The 20242-nt window shown below is 46.9% G+C and overlaps 1 protein-coding gene and 1 long non-coding RNA gene across 5 annotated transcripts in view; one reads left to right on the forward strand and one right to left on the reverse strand.

The window, feature by feature from the left end:
* The window catches only part of STK10 (serine/threonine kinase 10), a 120074-nt gene that overhangs the window by 90610 nt on the left and 9222 nt on the right, over nucleotides 1–20242 (forward strand). For all 4 annotated transcript variants that reach the window (XM_032337010.1, XM_032337011.1, XM_032337009.1 and 1 more), the window contains 8 exons: nucleotides 1169–1292; nucleotides 1707–1886; nucleotides 5814–5906; nucleotides 8522–8651; nucleotides 10333–10457; nucleotides 11505–11693; nucleotides 12191–12316; nucleotides 14942–15055. In XM_032337010.1, coding sequence (XP_032192901.1) covers nucleotides 1169–1292; nucleotides 1707–1886; nucleotides 5814–5906; nucleotides 8522–8651; nucleotides 10333–10457; nucleotides 11505–11693; nucleotides 12191–12316; nucleotides 14942–15055 — 1081 coding nt within the window. The remainder of the gene's footprint in view (nucleotides 1–1168; nucleotides 1293–1706; nucleotides 1887–5813; nucleotides 5907–8521; nucleotides 8652–10332; nucleotides 10458–11504; nucleotides 11694–12190; nucleotides 12317–14941; nucleotides 15056–20242) is intronic.
* Nucleotides 8595–20242, reverse strand: part of LOC116586709 — a 75100-nt gene continuing 63452 nt past the window's right edge. Inside the window, exons 2-4 of the long non-coding RNA XR_004284116.1 lie at nucleotides 14917–15121; nucleotides 13683–13747; nucleotides 8595–8702 (exon numbers count right to left, since the gene is read on the reverse strand). This is a non-coding gene — a long non-coding RNA (uncharacterized LOC116586709). The remainder of the gene's footprint in view (nucleotides 8703–13682; nucleotides 13748–14916; nucleotides 15122–20242) is intronic.

A 20242-nucleotide genomic window follows, 5' to 3' on the forward strand; every position in this document is an offset into this window, starting at 1 on the left:
AGATGGAAGCTTCTTTATGTGGCTGTGGAGAGTGTCTCTGGTTTCCCAGAGAACGGGCAGCAGCCTTTGCCTCTTCTTTCTCATGATCACTACAGCAGTTTCCACTTAGTTGATAAAAACTTAGCTTAGTTTTAGCACCCAGTTACCATGTCTGTGCCTGTCAGGGGGCACAACAGGCATCCCCGTATTTAACCCTCAAAGAACCTGAGAGGTAGACACGATCTGTGCCATTTACAGAGGCAGAAAGCGGAGCCCCAGTGTGAGCTTCCTTGTTCATGTGGCGGCGGTCTCTAAAGTGACCACAGTTGTGGGCATAGAAGTAAGTACAGAGGGTTGGGGCGCCTGGGTGGCTCAGTTAAGCATCTGCCTTTGGCTCAGGTCATGGTCCCAGAGTCTTGGGATCGAGTCCTGCTTCGTGCTCCCTGCTCAGTGGGCAGCCTGCTTCTCCTTCACCCACTGCTGCTTCCCCTGCTTGTATGCTTTCTCTCTCTGTCAAAATCTTAAAAATCTTAAAAAAGAAATCTTAAAATCTTAAAAATTTTAAACCTTAAAACCTTAGAAAAAGGCATGAACTTATTACCAGTTCTCCTCCAGAATGTATCAGTCCATACAGCAAGTTATGAAAGTATCAATTGCCCTATCCTCTAGCCTTTTAATGAAAATAGAATTTTCAGTTTGCTCCTCATATCCATATTAGGTAATTTAAAAATTCCTTTTTGTTTTTTCTTTCATGTCTATTCATGTTTTGTGTTCCTTTTTAAAAGTAGGCTCCTCCTTGGGGCGCCTGGGTGGCTCAGTGGGTTAAGTCTCTGCCTTCGGCTCAGGTCATGATCTCAGGGTCTTGGGATCGAGCCCTGCATTAGGCTCTCTGCTCAGCGGGGAGCCTGCCTCCCCCCCTCTCTCAGCCTGCCTCTGCCTACTTGTGATCTCTGTCTGTCAAATAAATAAATAAAATCTTTAAAAAATAATAAATAAAAGTAGGCTCCTCCTTTTTCTCTTATAGATTTGTAAGTAGTCTCATACATTAATCATTAGTGTCTTGCCTGTCCATAAATGTCAAATTCAGCCCGAGTTCTAGTCATGCCTCTGCCCCGTCCCATGCTCCAGCCTTCCACTTCTCCAGCCGTGAGTTCTGTGGTCGCTGAGCTGCACATTCTTCACCCCTCAGGCGCCAGGAGCTCCGTGAGCTTCGGCTGCTCCAGAAAGAAGAGCATCGGAACCAGACCCAGTTGAGCAGCAAGCACGAGCTGCAGCTGGAGCAGATGCAAAAACGTTTCGAACAAGAGATCAATGTGAGTTCGAGAAAGGACGGGTCCCAGAGGGCTTCTTGTACCGTGTTTTCTTACAGGCAGTAGGGAGCCCAGTTCATGTGATTTCCTGATCTCACAAGGCTTTGACTTGTGAACACAGAATCTCATGAAAGTCTCAGTGCTTCTCTGAGTCATTTGGGAGGGTCTCCAGATGGGGATGGACCTTTGTCAAGCACCATGCAAGAACCTTGCAAGGTAGACAGTCTGGTCTCCCTTTTGCGCAAGGAAAGGGAGACTCGCAGAGGCTAGGTGGCTTGTCCCAGGTCACGTGGCAGAGGTGGTCGAGCTGGGATTCAAGTCCAGGCCTGATCAGCTCTGGGCTCACCCCATCTCGATTCCCATCTTTCTCCTGGGTATAAAGCGGCTTTGCTAAATTTCTCCTTCTGCTTCTTCTAGGCCAAGAAGAAGTTCTTCGACACGGAGCTGGAGAACCTGGAGCGTCAGCAGAAGCAGCAAGTGGAGAAGATGGAGCAGGACCACGCGGTGCGCCGCCGGGAGGAGGCCAAGCGGATCCGGCTGGAGCAGGACCGGGACTATACTAAGTTCCAGGAGCAGCTCAAACTGATGAAGAAGGAGGTATGTGTTGGGCAGAGGCTGGGGGTGTCTAGGTTGCAAGTGATCAGAACCCCTGCTGAGCCCCGCTTCCGGGAGCTCGTGTCCATGTGTCTGGATTCACGGGCCCAGCTGCCCCATGAAGAGCCACTTCTCCGTCATTTACTGTCTTGTGTTGACTTGACTCCAGGGCAGCTTTCTGGACATCCTCCAGCCTAGCAACCCCAGCTGAAAGAGAACAGGGGAGAAGGAAGGCATGGCAGCCCAGGGGGATCTGAGATGCTTTCAGCAGAAGGGGGAGCGGGTGCTGGGGGCAAACAGCAGTCCCCTAGTTGGGACCCACGTGGGTCTTCTTCTCTTTCCTCTCCCAGCTGGAAGAGGAAGGGGAGGGTGGCAAAGAGGCAGATGGTCTGGAGACAAAGGGAGAGAGGCAGATTTCCCAGCCTACCCTGGGGAAGGCATCTGGGTCCCAAAGTACACCCCACACCTCCCTCTGTGGAGCCTGTTGCCGGCAGGCAAGGGCGTACTTGGTGGGCCGTTCCCAGTGTCCGGACAGCCTCTAAGGGTGGTCTGTGGGGCTGGCGACCTTAGAGCCCGGCTCCCAGACCGCAGTGTGTGGGCGTGACATTTGTTGTATCCAGGAGGCCTCAGGCCACTGCAGGGCCACAGCTGGGGTGAGATGTGTGGGCACAAAACTTAAGGGAGCGCCAAAAACCTTGCTCATCAAATAATATTCTAGTGTGGTGTTTTGAAATAAAAACTAACTGCAAAATATTCACGGTGAACAGAATGTCAGCTACTTGAAGTCAGCCTCCAGTAGGACCAAGATTAGTGTAAGGTAATGAGTTTGATTCCTGCAATATAGGGCGGGATCCTGTCTGTATTTACAATTTTGATATTCATGGGTCTCCTGGGGTGCTCATAGACGTCTGCCTTCGGCTCAGGATGGTCCCAGAGTCCTGGATCGAGTCCTGTGTCAGGCCCTCCACTCTGCGGGGAGCCTGCTTTTCCTTGTCCATCTGCCTACTGCTGCCTCTGCTTGTGCTCTCTGTCAAATAAATGAAGTCTTCAAAAAAAAAAAAAAAAATTCGATAGTCATGATTTGGGACATGAATTTTGAGATTTTAAAATGTAATTTATCTTGATTACTGAAGGTTATGGTATTCCCTTTTATGCCCGGTGGGGACACCTCATTGGCCTTACCCTTCTTCTGGCCCTCCTGCTGAGAGCCAGGCCAATGGGCTGGGGTACGATGCTGTATGAAGCACACCCCCAGCTCCAGTGCAGAGAGTAGAGGCTTGGGAGTCTGGCCTGGTTCTGAGTCTTGGCTCTGGATCACTAACTGTGTTGAGCCTTGGACAGCAACTTTCCTGGGTCCCAGTTACCTCCTATCCAAATGAGAGCTACTCAGCACCTCTTGTATGGCCTATCTACACGCAGGGCACTGTGCTAGGTGCTGGGTGTACTGAGCAAGAGAGATAGGAACCCTGCTCTCAAGATGTCGTTCACTGCCACAGAAGCCAGGAGGTTTTGGCCATTAGAGATGTACGTTTTCTATACCCGTCTTTTTCTCCTTTCTTTTTGGCAATCCCCAAAACACGAATGTCACACCTTTGGTATTTTCCCGTAAGTCTCTAAAGCTTTAGTCTTTGTCATCCTTTCTCTTGGTTGTTCATGTTGTATAATTTTTATTACTCACTCTTCCAATTTACTGGCCCCTCTGTCACCTCCACTCCACCCCAGCTCTGCCCATTGCTTTCTGTGTTTCATGTCAGATGCTGTATTGTTTGGTCCTAAGTTTTTTGTGATCCTCTTTTTTGAAGATTTTATTTATGTGAGACAGAGAAAGGGAGAGCATGTGCCTCTGTGCAGGGGTGGAAGGGCAGAGGGAGATGGAGAAGCAGACTCTGCACTGAGCAGAGAGCCCGATGTGGGGCTCGATCCCATGACCCTGAGATCATGACCCGAGCTGAAACCAAGCATCACATGCTTAACTGACTGAGCCACCCACGTGTCCCTGGTCTCTTTTTTAGGGTTTGTATTTCTCTGTGGCAACATTCTCTCTTTCCATTAACCTCAGGTATGTTTACCTTCACCTGATGGAGTGCGGTTACAATAGCTGCGTTTAAGTTTTTGTCTGGTAATTCTAATATCTGGGTCATCTTGGAATTGGCATGTGACGATTTTTTTCTTTGAAATTCGGTCCAATTTCCTGATTCTTTGTATGTAGAGTCATTTTGGATTTACTGACATTTACTGATCACTGACATTTTGAATGTTACGGTCTGTATACTCTGGGTCCCATTAGAATCTGGAGAATGTTGACGACTTTGTTTTAGCAGTCAGATCCTGGTAGGCTCAGAGCACAGGGTCTGTCTTGGCTTGAGGGTGGCGGCTCCCATCATTGTGTGGTTTTCAAAGCCCCTGCTATACTGCTTTGGGTCTGCCTTGTACCGCTCAGGTGAGCTTGAGATGTGTGTGCGCTCGCGCACAGAATTAGGGTTTCCTTCCTTCTGCTGCCTTCTCCCTGGGGTTCTTCCCACACGCTGTCTGAGCTGCCCAAGCCTCTTTTCCCGGTCCTCTGCCAGAACATGAGGTTTCTTATGGAGTTTGAGTGACTGTTCCCACCACACCACTGTGCAGGTTTGGGACTGGTGCAAAGCCAGGAGCGCAAAAGGAAAAAAACCAGGAAGCTGAAAAATTAGGAGACTCGCCCCTGTTCTAACCTCTTCTCTAAGTTTTGACTCCTCCAATGGCCACCTGTTTTTGTTTACTTTTCAGAGCCCTCGGGTAGTTGTTTTTCGTATTTTACCCAGGGTTTTTCACTGTAGCCAACAGGAGAGAGGGGCTGCTTTGGCTTACACTCACCAGGCCAGAAGACCTCCCCTGAAATGTACTTTTGATCCTGGACAGTATTTTCCTAACAGCGGCTCCTAAGAGCCCTTTGTCAGTGAGTTTTGGGATGTCAGGGACTTGTTAAGGTGTGGGTTCCTCAGAACTCTGTGAAAAACTCTGGGTGCCTTAGAGAGAACTATCATGAATCTCTTCTCCCTCTTCTGTTATAAGAAACAGAAGCCCATTTCCAGCTGACTTGAAAACACTTACTGGCTTCTGACCAGGAGGGCAGAAGTGTCACCAGGAATCCTTCCTTTTCAGGTTTTGGTATTGCTTCCTGGCACTGAGTTTAGTCTCAGGCAGGCACCTCTGGGGTGACCCACTATGGCCTCCATCCTCCCAGTTTAGCAACCCCAGAGGATAGACAGCCGCTTTCTTCGATGGTTCTAGCACACATCCTAAAGCTCTCACCGGTCCAGCAAGAGTCATGTGTTCACCTCTGAACCAGTCCCCAAGGCCAGGGCATGGAGTACGGTGACTGACAGCCTGCGTCCTGTGTCCGGCCTAGAGCCAGATGGAGCCGGGCAGGTGCTGTCAGCCCCACCTGAACTTCAGGCACTGAGGAGCCGGTATCTGAAGTGTGTGTTGTCTTTTCCAGGGAGATCGCACCCCTGAGGGGTTAAAAATAGCTTCAGTTATTATAATGGCTTAACAGATTCACAGTTTATCTGTGGGGTTAGCATTTCATGGGGGCAGGTAATGAGGAAGAAAATGTCTAAAAAGGCTTCTGACGGGACAGTACTGGACGAAGGTGAAGCAAGGCTGCCCCTCTGAGGGAAAGGGAGGTGCTGCCATCAGAAGGGGGCTGGACTGCAAATAGCAAAAGCTGCACCTCTCGCTCTGGGGGAGTCCAAAGCCAGAGCCAGCAGCAGACCGGAGTAGGCCTGTCGGGACCCCTGTCAGAGGGGCTTGGTGGAGAGTGCGGTTGGGGGCCGGTGTCTAGAAAGCTGAACCTCACCTTTGGTCTTCCTGACCCAGGAGTTCCGGGGTTGAAGACTTATTTTCTAGGAAATGTGAGGGAGCCTGACCCTGCCACTCTCTGCTGTTTTGATGCAGGTGAAGAACGAGGTGGAGAAGCTCCCCAGGCAACAGCGGAAGGAGAGCATGAAGCAGAAGATGGAGGAACATGCGCAGAAGAAGCAGCTTCTCGTGAGTCCTTGCCAGAGGGGGGGCCAGAGGGGTTGGAGAGTCCCAGGCTTGAGACCCTCAATGATGAAGTTCCCCCTCTATGCCCATGCCTTGCCCCTTGCATACCCATCTCTCATTCTGAGTGCTTAAATCCAGCCTATCCTTGTTAGCACCTCCCCCATGCAGCCTTCCTTGACTGCTCTCACTCCGGCTAGGAGTAAGCTCCCATTTCTGGATATTCCAGCTCTTTACATCCCCCTCTTCCAAAGTGTTTCATGCCTCCTGCCTTGTCTTAGGGTTGTGTGTATGTCCTACCTCCTTGAATAACCCAGTACATCCACCAGCCCACTTAGCATCTTTTGGAGTCTCATACATCAAACCCACAATCTCCCGGACCTGGCCCTGTTCTTGGATTCTGAGGGGGCACCGCCTTCCATCCTGCTGTCAGGCCAGAAACCTTGTCATTCCTGATACCTCCTTTTCCTCCAACCTTTATCATTTCCTGAAAGCCTGGATTAAAAAAAAAAAAAAAAAAAAAAAAAAGCTCCAGACTATCTCTGGGTCTGTCCACTTTGTCTGCATCTCTGTGACTTCTGGCTAGGGTCATCTTTTGCCTGAACTGCTGCAGTAGCCTCCCAGCTAGTCTCCCTGCTTCCTCTCTTGCTTTCCTACAGTTTTCTCTCCCATCAGCCAATGCAATCAACACAGATTCCAAATCTGATCATGTTACCCTCCCCCTATAGTCTTGTGTCCTGAAAACCTTCTGTGGCTCCCACTTTGTTCATAAGATAGGCCAACCTCCTTATGTGCTTACAAAGCCCCGTGGGTCTAGTCCGGCCAGCCTCTCCCAGCTTGACTCAGTCCCCTCTGCCCCAGTCTCACTAGCCTTCATTGTAGCCCTTGTCAGACCATGTGCTCATTTTTCTCCCAGTATGGAGTCTGTATATTGTCCTTCCTCTGCCCCCAAACGTACACTTAAAAATGCTTTGTATACTATCTGGTGTAGCATTCATGGCTTACCAGGGTAGGTGGTATTTGGTTTTCCCTTTGCAGAGGAAGAAACAAAGGCTCAGGGGGTGACTCTCCAGAATTAGCAATATGGGGCACGGCCCCAAACTCAGTCTGTCTCCAGACTTCGTGTTTTCTCCAGGACACCATCATTCTGTCCTACAGCCTGTCCCTTGATGCTATCATCAGAAAAAGAATTCTGGGCTGGGGAGGGTGGGGGAGATGGCCCCCCATCCCCACACAGGGAGAGGAGACTGGCTCTTTAAGGAGGCCATTTTGGTAGTGGTATCAAGAGCCTCAAAAATATGCATATTGTTGGCCTGGATTTTCTGTTTCTAGAGACTAATCCTGAGGATAAATCATCACAGAGGTTTACAAACAGTTCCCAGAGGCTGAAGAGCAGCACTATCTAAAATAGAGACAACCATTAAGTATTGGGTGAATAAGCTAGGGTATACCTGGGCCATGAAGTATTTTCAGCCATTAAAACTCATTTGATAGAGGATTACATTAGGACATGGAATGGTATTTTTCATTTTTACAAAATTACAGTGAAACAGACATATAACAGAATTTAGCATCTAAAGCATTTTTAGCGTCCAGTTCAGTGGTATTAACTACATTCACCCCATTGTGCCAACCATCCTCACCACCCCTTGCCAGAACCCTTTATCTGGCGAAACTGAAACTACCAAAGAAGTAGTAACACCCCATGATAACCCTCCCCCAGTCCCTGGCAACCACCGTTCTACTTTCTGCCTTCACAAATCTGACCTCCTGAATGTGGGAACATATGGTATTTGTTCTTTTGTGTCTGCTTTACTTCAGTTTAGCAGGCCCTTGAGAGTCACCCATGTTGTAGCACACGTAAGAATCTCCCTCCTTTTTCAGGGCCGAGAAATATTCCACAGTCTATCTATACTACATTTTATTAATGCGCCCTTCTGTCTGTGGATAATTGTTTCCATCCCATAGCTATGGTGAATAATGCTGTTACGAACATGGGTATACAAATCTCTAAGTCCTTTTGCAGAAACATGTTTGTATAGATAAACCCAAACCAGCTGCTACTCCTGGGTGATATGATTCCTGGGCATTTTTGTTTCTGCCTATGTGTTCCCTAAAGTTTTTAAATTTTAATTTTTTAATTCTTTATGATGGCAAATTAAAAACATAGGCAGAAAGAGGTGCAACAGGAACCCCCTCATTACCTGATCTCAGGAATTAGGAACTCCTGTCCCCTTACTCCCCCACCCTTCTGTGTTATTTTGAATCAAACCCCACATATCCTGTCATTTTACCTGTAAATGTCTCAGTATGTATCTTTAAAAAATAAATCCACAATACTATAAATGTACCTAAAACTTTAAATATTTAACAATAATTACTGACATATTTGCATTTGAATCATTATTTCCATTTCCAATTGTCTCATTAATTCTTCTGTTTTACAATTTGTTTGAATCAGGGTCCACATAAAGTGCACATGCCACAACTGGTTGACGTGTCTCTAAGTCTCACATTTCCACATGTTTTCTTCGCTGCTTGTGATGACCTATCTTCTGTAACAGCAGTAGAGGGCGAGGTGCCGAAGCCAGTGCTAAAGGTCTATTCTCTCTCCCACACAGGACCGGGACTTCCTGGCCAAGCAGAAGGAGGACTTGGAGCTGGCGATGAAGAAGATCACTGCTGACAACAGGCGGGAGATCTGTGACAAGGAGCGCGAGTGTCTCACTAAGAAGCAGGAACTCCTTCGAGGTGGGCACCAGAGAGTGGGCTCTGCTAGGAACTGCAAGGTGCTTCTCCACCCTAAAAAGAAAAGACATTCCTTCAGGGCGAAATGTGGGGACAGCCCACCTGAAGTTGGGGCTGAGGCACAGAAACCAGTTGTCACCAACACTATTTGACATTATTTCTGATGTCGAGGAAGGAAGAAAGAAAGAAAGCGATGGAGAGCGGGTAGAAATTGTAATAGGTCCACTGGGTGAACAGGGTACCGGGGGTCGGACAGTATTGAGCCCCGTATGAGAGCTATCATGTATCGAGTGACTACTTTGCCAGGCTGTGTGCCAGTCCTCATGGCTCAGTCTCTTTAAATCTTCACCTTATGCAACAAGGTGTTCTTGTAGACGAGGAAACGGAGGCTTGTGGAGCGACTGTGCTGTGGCTGGGGTTGCTCTGCTAATGCGTGGTAGAGTAGGCCTTGACCGCGGATCTCCTCTTGAAGCCGGTCTCCTAACCACCCTGACACCCTGACAGGTTTGCATGCCGGCAGATTCCTCACAGCCCAGGACCTTCTGGAGACCCCAGTGTAGACCACTCCCAGAGGGAAGGCTTCTGTATCTGGATGGGGTCACTTGGCAGGGTGGGGTCCTGGGATAGAGCTCTGAAGGGCAGCTCAGCTTAGGGTCTTTCTACTGCCCGAGCTTTATCTCATCTAGTTTGGTGTGGTGTTGTGGGGTGTGCAAAGCAAGCGGGCTCTCAGTGGCCAAAAATCTGTTGTTTGAGCTGCATGTATAACAGTTGGATGGTGAAAATTTGAGTGTGGCGCCTGCGGGCTTTTGAGCCAACAGAGCAGCCTGTTGTGAAGAAGTAAACAACATAGGGCCAAGGTTCCCACACTGTCTCTTGCTTACTGACACAGCAAAGCGCTGTGATGGCTCATGCAGCCGAGCAGTGTGGACCCCTCAGTACTTAGGGATGGGGCTGCGAAATGGGGCCCCGAAATGGGGCCCCTGGTGTTCTGAGGAGCCACAGATGTTGCCCTCATTTGTTTTTTTGTCCCCCAATATCAAGAAGACCCACCCTCCTTAGGGGACAGTGGTTCTGGTTTTGGTTAGGAAGCCAAATCACCATTCCGATTACCATGGGCAGCTCCAGTGTTCCCAGAACAGGAATGCAGTGACCTAAACTGACCATTCTTCGTGGGTTGAGCGCAGCCTGCTATGTGTCTCTCGGGGCCTGAGGTCCTCCTCTGACACCGGTGCCCTGCCTGTGGCTGAGCAGAGGATCCGATCATAGACTTCCAGTGATAAAATGCCAGATACTGCTATCTCAATGATGTTTATATAAGGGACGTGCAGTGGCCAAGGAGGGTGTCCCACATTTTCCAAAGGACAAAATAGTGACAGAGAGTTGTCCTGGCTTCTTCATGAAGCTCCATGAGCCCTTCCCACCTGCCCGTTAACAAACACTGAACATAAATATGTCTCCCGAGAACACTTCTCCCTCTGTGGTGTGGTTGTACGCATTTGGCAGAAGCAGGAGTGGAGGCCTGCAGAAGGTTTGTTACCTGTCCCAAATCCTAGTGAATGAGAGCAGCTCTAGCCTAGGTCTCTGGTTTCTCTGGCTTCTGACTCTGGTCACTTCCTGGTGTACTGCTCTCCTGGCCCAGTGGGGCTCTGGCCATAAGCGTCTCATCAGGCCTCCTCCTTCACAGACCGGGAGGCCGCCCTATGGGAAATGGAGGAGCATCACCTGCAGGAGAGGCACCAACTGGTGAAGCAGCAGCTCAAAGACCAGTACTTTCTCCAGCGGCATGAGCTGGTGCGCAAGCATGAGAAGGTGAGGTCCCTGGCTGGGCGGGCCACCAAGGCTGCCACCAAAAGGACTGGGTAGGGCCGTGAGGCCACGCCGTGACAGGGCGCCACTTGAGTATGATCTGTGCTCCCAAGAAGAGCCAGGTGTTGGTCGCAGTGGGGCCCCAGGAGGTTCTTGGGGGATGTCCTGCCTTAGGTGGAGGCGCTAGGAATAGGGAAAACCATGTAGGGAAGCAGACGGCAGCTCCCTCACGGACTCCTTAGGGTGTGTCTTTCACTTTTCCCCTTCTCCCTCATCTTTCCATTTCCCCCTTATCGCTCTCTTTTGCACGCATTCCCTCAGAGTGCTTTTAAGTATCAACTTAAACCACTTCTGCTGGGAAGCCTTCCTTAACCCCCTCAGACCAGGCAAGGGCTCTGCTCTGTGAGGCCAGAGCGCCCTCTACTTCTGTGTAATTGTCTGTCTTGGTTTGATCCCCTTAGTGGGAACAGAGACAGACAAACCAAGCTATGGATGTACAGCCAGTGGGTAATTACAATTCCTAATCTAAATGCAATGATGGCGGTCAGCACAGGACTATGGCAGCTCTAATAAGGGTGCCCAACCTGGCTAGGAAGTCAGGGGAAGCTCCTTGGAGGAGGTGACAGCCATGTCAAGTTTTGAAATACAAACAGGTGTTAGGTGAAGGAAAAACTCAAATTTAATAGTGCTTTTAGTTGACACCTGCCATCAAGAATGATGAACCATCCCTGTCTGTGTATTTTGCTCTGTGGTATTAGCTTTAATGGCATGTGACCACAGATCATATGAGAAGGCATTTAGAAGGTAAAAATCCCAAACATTTACAAAAAGCAACATTTTCTGTTCTCACTTAAGAAATTTAACAGTAGAAGTAAAACGATACCAGCCTTGCTCTGCCGGGTACTTGGGACCACATGGATCCTGGATTCTGGAATAGTGCATGGCAGCCTTGGGCCTCTCCCTGCACACACTGCCCCCCTCCTCGCCCCCTGCCCCAGGGCCCAAAGCACATGTGACCATGAACTTGGCCCTGGCCGGCTGTCCCCTCAGGAGCGGGAGCAGATGCAGCGCTACAATCAGCGCATGGTGGAGCAGCTGAAGGTGCGGCAGCAGCAGGAGAAAGCGCGGCTGCCCAAGATTCAGAGGAGCGAGGGTAAGACGCGCATGGCCATGTACAAGAAGAGCCTCCACATCAACGGCGCGGGCAGCGCCTCGGAGCAGCGCGAGAAGATCAAGCAGGTGGGGCTCCGCGGGTGTGCTGGAGCTGGGGGCCTGCACCTTCTGCGGCTGGGAGGGATGGAAGAGAGAGCTGCAGGGTGGGGGCGTGGAGGAGGCGTGCCAGTCACCCCCTCATCAGCTGCTCTGCTGGACTGTTCCCTCTCAGATGATGGTGCTTCGATCCCATGGCTTCCTCCACTGGTAAACCCCGTCCTCTAGCATTTACCGAGACCCCACTTGTGCGTCATCCATGTGGCTTGGGGACATGGGGTCGGTGGCCCTGGGCTCCTCTGATTCCTGAGTAGTGGCCATGTCACAACAATACCGTGTCGTGTCCCCACCAGCCTGGGTCTCCGCTCAGGAGGAGGATAGAGCCTGAATGGTGTAGGGCACTTGGGTTATGCACAAAGCAGTCCCTCTGACAGGGTGTTCTAGAACAAATGGTGGAGGTACCCCCCAACCCCCAGTGGCCCAGCCAGGCCTGTGGCCCTCTGAGGCACTCACTATCTCTGTGGCAGTTCTCCCAGCAAGAGGAGAAGAGGCAGAAGTCAGAGCGGCTACAGCAGCAGCAAAAACATGAGAACCAGATGCGGGACATGATGGCACAGTGTGAGAGCAACATGAGCGAGCTGCAGCAGCTGCAGGTACCGCCCTCCCTGCCCCCTCTTCTTGGACTGCCTCAGTTTCCCTCAAAGAAGTCCTCTCTCAGGGACCAAAAACTACAAACAGGGAAGGAGTCTCCTGAGAGGAGCCGGGGCTAAAACAATTTCCATCCTGCTTTGGCCAAATCCCATCACCTCCCAGGCTCTAGTTCCTGCCTCCACAGAGTGGGTATGGGCTGGGGGAGGGAGAGAATTCCCATTTTGTAGGATGGGGGTGAGGCTTTGTAAATGAGATGACTGAACTGAAAGTGCTTTGCCTGGGGCCTGGCGGTTGCATGCTGCTGGGTGTCTGCGGACACAGTGTCCCGATTATCCTAACGCCAAAACCAGGCATTACAAAGAAAACAGCAAACCACTCTCTCTCATAAACACAGATGCACAAATCCTCAACAAAATATTAGCAAATTGACTGCGACAAATCTAAAAAGAATGTAAGTGGGCTTTATCCCAGGCTGGTTCAACGTTCAAAAATTGACGTAATCCATAACATCAACAGGCTACAGGAAAGGCACATGATCATATAGAAAAAGCATCTGACAAAACCTAACACTCATTCATGGTAACACTCTTAGTAAACTAGGAATAAAGGGGAACTTCCTCAATTTGATAAAGAACACACAGAAAAACCTACAGCTCAGATCACCCTTAATGGCAAGAGGCTCAAGGAACGGGATCCTGGTGTTGCCAACCTCCTGGTGACCCCTTTCCCCAGGGAGATCCTGAACTCTTCAAGATTCCTGACTCCTGAGCTTGCCCCATGCCTGAGGGGCGCCACCCCAGGAGCTGGTACCGGGAGCCCCCTTGTGGTAGAGCCAGGCATTGCCATACGTGAGGAATAGGCAGGTTCAAACCTCTGATTTCAGGAAATTGCTCAGGCTGTTAGACCCATCTGGCAATTTCTGGAGAGGCAGAGAGGTGTGGAGAAAACATGACAGGCATTGAAGACTGTCAGGTAGGGACCCTGCCACGTACTGCTCTGTGAAATTTATCCAAACCCCTCACCTTCTGCATCTGTTTTCCCCATCCCTGCCTCATGGAGTTACTGGGAGGATTAACTGAGAGAACCCATACAGAATCCCAGGGGCCCAGCTCCTGGCAGGTCAAAGGTACTCTGTACTTCTAGGATTATTGTTTCTAACTAAACATTTCTTAAACCCTTAGAAGCCAGAGAATGAAACCCAAAACGAAAAATCCCCCAATGGGTTTCACTCTTCCAACTCAATAGGGTTGGTGTATCTGGATGAAAGTGCTTTCCCCTTGCTTTAGATTCTCTGTGAGGAATCAACAGGGACTTGTATCTTTTGCTTGTGAGAAATTCTAAGTAACTTTTTTGAAGCAGATAACTTACCTAAGAGAACAGTGAAGTTGGGAATGCGTCAGGTCCATGTCCTCATCCTTACCACAGAATTTCTTCTGAGGAAATGACACAAGATATAGATAATTACATATATAGTTATCTTAGCTCTGGCTGCCATAACAAAATACCAGTCTGGGTGGCTTAAACAAGTTTATTTTCTCACAGCCTGGAAGGCTAAAATCAGCTTCCGGGTGTGGTTGGGTTCAGCCTCTCTTCCTGGCTTGCAAATGGCCTGCTTCTTGCTGTGTCCTTACATGGCACAGAGAAGGAGAAAGCCACCTCTCTAGTCTAAGACACTAATCCCATCATGACGGCCCACCCCTAGAATCTCAGCTAAACTTAATTTTTCCCTAAAGGGCCACTCCAAATAGCATCACAGTGGGGATTAGGGCTTCAACATATGAATTTTGGGGAGACACAATTCAGTCCAAAGCACACAATACAGTGCTATTTAAAAGAGTGAAAATTAAGGGGCGCCTGGGTGGCTCAGTGGGTTAAAGCCTCTGCCTTCGCCTCAGGTCATGATCCCAGGGTTCTGTGGGATCGAGCCCCACATCGGGTTCTCTGCTCAGCAGGGAGCCTGCTCCACACCACCCCCCAACCTGCCTCTCTGCCTACTTGTGATCTCTATCAAATGAATAAATAAAACCTTAAAAAATAAATAAATAAAAGAGTGAAAATTAAGAGCAACCTAAGTGACCAGATGTAGGGGAGTGTTCGAATTTGATGAATCCACACTGGGATACTGTGTAGGCATTGAAAATGATTAAGAAAAATGTTAATTCTTTGTAGAAATATTTACATTGTAACGTTAAGGGTTGGGGGAAGCAGGTGTCAGAAGTGTATAATAGAGGGTGAGCTGAACAACATCTAAATTTCTGCAGTGGGTGCCTCTAGTGGTGGGATTTGGGGACTTATTTTTATTTATTGTTAATAGTTTTATAAAAATGACATAAGTGTTCATGTTGAAGAATTCAAACAGTGCAAAAAAGCACCAAGAAGAAAGATGCAAATTACTGTAGCTCCTACCACATAAGAACTATTAACATGAATATTCTGAAATATTCCTCCAGGCGTTTCTTGGTATCCGTGTATAATAGGTATAGAGTTTCTATAAAATTATAATCAAGGAGAAGAAGTAAGAAATGAATAATGCTGATGTCAACAGGTCTATAGCATGAAGTCTGTGTTAGCCTTTTGCACCTCTGCCTTCTGAGTTTTTTACCTGTTCTGCCTGGAATTTGTTCCAGAATGAAAAGTGTCACCTCCTGGTAGAACATGAAACTCAGAAGCTGAAGGCTCTAGATGAGAGCCATAACCAGAACCTGAAGGAATGGCGGGACAAGCTTCGGCCACGCAAAAAGGTAACCATGTCTGGGCTTGTGGGCTCGGTGGTAGACTCTCCTCCATGCTGAGGCACAGGTGTCTGCCTACAATGTCAATACAGATATAAATAAGATACAGATTTATAGATTTACTTGAAGAAATTGGCTCCTAGGTTTGTGAATGGCTGGTAAGTCTGAAACCTGCAGGGCAGGTTGGAGATTCAGGAAGAGTTGATGTTGCAGTTGCGAGTCCTTGGACAGTCTGCAGGCAGAATTACTTTTTCCTTAGGGGGACCTCAGTTCTAAGGCCTTTGACGTTTGGATGAGGCCCACCCACATTCGGGAGGGTAATCTGCTTTACTCAGAGTCTACAGAGTTAAATATTAATCACATCTAAAAGTTCCTTAACGGGGCGCCTGGGTGGCTCAGTGGGTTAAGCCTCTCTGCCTTTAGCTCAGGTCATGGTCTCAGGGTCCTGGGATCGAGCCCCACATTGGGCTCTCTGCTTAGCGAGAAGCCTGCTTCCTCCTCTCTCTCTCTCTGCCTGCCTCTCTGCCTACTTGTGATCTCTCTCTCTCTGTGTCAAATAAATAAATAAAATCTTTAAAAAAAAAATAAAAGTTCCTTAACAATGACATCTCCCTGGGGGTTTGACCAAACAACTGAGTGCCATGCCATACAAGGCTGACACATAAAATTAACCATCAGAGGGCCTCGGTGTGGTCAGTTATAAAGTGGATGTGGATATTGTACAGTGTGATGAAGTCCACAGCCAGCCCCTAGTAAAGGCCAAGGACATACTTACTTCCTTCCACTCCCAACCTCTCTGAGGCGAGAGCTGCCCTAACTGCCCTTGGTCAGGTTTCCAGAGGCCCTGAGGTTTGTTCTGCCGTCACACATCTGCTCTGCTTGTTCTAACTGTGGTCTGGACAAGAGGCAGCTGCCCACCTCAGCTGCCTGATGGCCCTGGAAGTCCTTGAAGTGAGGCTCCCCTACCTGTGCTAATGGAGCTTTCTGTCTGGAAGCTGGCCACAGTCCCAGACCTTCCTCTTAGCAGGCCCATGTTCATCATTTTCTGTAGTCAAGGCCTGTTGGGACTTTTGATACTTGACAACTCAAATCAATAATGCTCCTGCTAACATACATTGACTCTGGTATCAGGAAATAAATGTTCATTTTGGCTCTCTTAACCTGGGTGTTCTATACCCTTGGCACGTCCTGGGAGAGAGTTTGAAAATGAATGATCACATTGCCTCTGACAACTGCCTCATATTTGCAAGGCACCTGGGTTTAGGGGAGGCACCACAGTGTATGTCTGGACAGCCATACTGGATTTTGCTTGTGGGCCTGCTATTATGCAGAATTCTTTTTTAATTTTATTTTTTAAGATTTTATTTGAGAGAGAGAGAGGTGGGGGAGACCCCAAGCAGGGGGGAGGGGCAGAGGGAGAGGGAAGAGTGAGCTTCCTGCTTAGCAGAGAGCCTGATGCAGGACTTGATCCTGGGACTCTGGGATCATGACCCCAGCTGAAGGCAGACGCTTAACGAACTGAGACACCCAGGCATCCTATTTTATAGAATTCTTTGTAGAACTGTCTGTCATTAACTACCTGGGTTACTGTTGGAGCATGGAACCAGAGTGATATGACTTTTTTATACTCTTGCATTATAATTTATAGTCTTGAGCTATACAGGGGCAGGGGAGGTGACTGTACACTATACAATAATTTTAGAGAAATTCAGACTTACTTCTTTCAAATAAGTACAGAATATCTGGTAGCATCAATAATTTAAGTGTTGCTTGGGTGACAGTTAACACAGAATATGGCCTCAGACAAGTCTTCCCTTCCCAATCTTGCTTTTTAGGGTATAAAATGTAGATAACCTTGCTTCCCTTAAAGCGAGTGTTAGTAAACTATTGTCCATGGGCCAAATCTGGCCTACCATCTGTATTTATTAAAGTTTTATTGGAAAACAGCCAAGCTCATTATTTTCCATATTGTCTCTGGCTGATTTTGTACTATAACGGCAGCTGAGTATTTGTGACAGAGACCTCACAGCCTGTAAAGAGTAAAATATTTATAATCTGGCCCTTTACAGCAAAAGGATTACAGATTCCTGCCTCAGGTTATATAGATGAATGTATAGGGTAGGCAGAGGAGAGCAGTGATTCAGAGCACAGGCTTTGGAGTAAGACAGGCATGAAGTAAAGTCGTGGCTCCCCTATTACTCTCTGTGAAACCCTGGGCAAGTTATTAAACCTCTCTGCTCAGAGAGTGGTAGCTTTGATAACTAAACTGTTATACCTATAGCACAGATCGCAAACTGAAACTGGCTTACAGGTATTAGGTTTGGCCAATATATAGAAATTTAAAAATTTTTTGAAACTTGCCAAGCTTGGGGCGCCTGGGTGGCTCAGTTGCTTGAGTGTCTGCCTTCAGCTTGGTTCATGATCCCAGGGTCCTGGGATCAACCCTTACATTGGGGTCCCTGCTCAGCAGGAGCCTACTTGTCCATCTTCCTCTACCTGCTGCTCTCTCTTGTGCTGGTGTGGTCTCTCTCAAATAAATAAAATAAAGAAAAAAAAAAAGGAAAGTTGCCAACCTTTAAATTAAGTACAGGCATACCTGTTTCATTGTACTTCACAAACAATTGTGTCCCCCCTTCAAAACTAATGGTTTGTGGCAACCCCATGGTGAGTATATCCACCAGTGTCATTTTTCCAATAGCATTTGCTTACTTCATGTCTGTGTCACATTTTCATAATTCTTGCAACATTTTGAACTTTCCATTATTATTATGGTAATCAGTGATCTTATTATCATACTTGTTTTGGGGTGCCATGAAAGTTGACCACAAAAGATGGTGAATTTCGGGATGCCTGGGTGGCTCAGTGGGTTAAGCCGCTGCCTTCGGCTCAGGTCATGATCTCAGGGTCCTGGGATCGAGTCCCACATCGGGCTCTCTGCTCAGCGGGGAGCCTGCTTCCCTCTCTCTCTCTGCCTGCCTCTCTGCCTACTTGTGATCTCTGTCTGTCAAATAAATAAATAAAATCTTAAAAAAAAAAAAAAGATGGTGAACTTCAAAACAAGTCTCAATAAATTTAAGAAGACTGAAATCATATCATGTATCTTTTCCAACCACAAGAGTATGAGACTGGAAATTAATCACAAGAAAAAAAAAACTGAAAAAAACAGGAAGTTGTGAAAACTGGACACCATATTACTGAAAAAGTAATAGGTGAACGAAGAAATGAAAGAGGAAAAAATGGACACAAATGAAAATGAAAACACACTGGCTCAAAATCTTTGGAGTTCTAAGAGGAAAATTTATAGTGATACTGGCTAATCTCAATAGTGATACTGGCTAATCTCAAGAAACAAAAAAAATCTCACATAAACAATCTAAAAGAGCTAGAAAAAGAACAAAGCCTAAGGTTAAGAGAAGACAGGAAATAATAACCATAAGAGCTTTAAATGAAATTGAGAATAACAGATCGACAGGAAAAAAAAATCAATGAAAACTAAGAGCCACTTCTTTGAAGAGTTAAACAGAATGGATAAACTTTTAGCCAGTCTCAGCAAGAAAAAAAGAGAAAGGACCCAAATAAATAAAATCAGAAATGAAAGAGAACATCCAGCACCCCAGAAATAGAAAGGATTACATGAGAATAGTACAAAACATTATATGCCAACTAGAAGAAGTGGATAAATTCCTAGAAACAATCTTCTAAAACTGAATCAGGAATAATTAGAAAACCTGAACAGACCAATTACTGGGAATGAAATCGAATTGGTATGCAAAAAGCTACCAACAACAACAACAACAAATACCCAGGGCCAGAGGGATTCACAGTGAATTCTACCACACATTTAAAGAAGACATTATTTTCCTCAATCTATTCCAAAAAATGGAAGAGCAAAGAAAGCTTCCAAGTATACTCTAGGAGGCCAGAATTAATCCTGATAGTAAAACAAAGACAATCCAAAAAAAAGAAAACCACAGGCCATATTCCTGATGAATAACAGATGACAAAATTCTGAACAAAGTATTAGCAAACCACACTCAACAATACATTAAAAAGATCAGTCAACATGATACGTATCAACAAAATGAAGGATAAAAGTCATATGATGATCTCAGCAGATGCAGAAAAAACTTTGACAAAATCCAGCATCTGTTTGTGATAAAAACTCAACAGAGTGGGTTTAGAGGGAACATACCTCAACATAATAAAGGTCCTATATGAAAAAGCCACCGCTTAACATCATCCTCAGTGGTAAAAAACTGAGAATTTTCCCCCCTAAGATCAGGAATAAGACAAGGAGAATGTACCCACTTTCACAACTTTTATTCAGCATAGTAGTGAGAATCGTAGCCACAGCAATGGACTTAAAAGAAAAGATTAAATACTTCCTTACCAATTTGGATGCCTTTTAATTGTTACTATTTGCAAAAAACATAATACTATCCATAGAAAACCCTAAAGTCTCCACCAAAAAAACTATATCAGGAGTACTAAATCAATTCAGTAAAGCTGCAGGACACAAAATTAATACACAGAAATCAGTTGTACTTTTATATACTAATAACACAGTAGCAGAAAGATAAATTAAGAAAGCAATTCAAGGGCACCTGGGTGGCTCAGTGGGTTAAAGCCTCTGCCTTCGGCTCAGGTCATGGTCCCAGAGTCCTGGGATCAAGTCCCGCATCGGGCTCTCTGCTCAGCAGGGAGCCTGCTTCCCCCTCTCTCTCTGCCTGCCTCTCTACCTACATGTGATCTCTGTCTATCAAATAAATAAATAAAATCTTAAAAAAAAAAAGGAAGAAATTCCATTTATAACTGAACCACAATGAATAAAATACCTAGGGATGAACAAACTATAAGACATTAATGAAAGAAATAGAAGGTAACAAAAACAAATGGAAAGATATTCCATGCACATGGATTGGAAGAATTAACACTGTTTAAATGTCCGTATTGCTCAAAGCAATCTACAGATTCAGTGCAGTCCCTATCAAAATACCAACAGTATTCTTCACAGAACTAGAATAATACTAAAATTTGTATGGAACCACAAAAGACCCCAAATAGCCAAAGACATCTTGAAAAACAACAAAACTGGAGGTATCAGAATGTCACATTTCAACATACACTACAAAGCTGGAATAACCAAAACAGTATGGTACTGACATAAAAACACACACACAGATCACTGGAACATAA

Source organism: Mustela erminea, chromosome 3 (assembly GCF_009829155.1).
Source record: "Mustela erminea isolate mMusErm1 chromosome 3, mMusErm1.Pri, whole genome shotgun sequence".
NCBI lineage: Eukaryota > Metazoa > Chordata > Mammalia > Carnivora > Mustelidae > Mustela > Mustela erminea.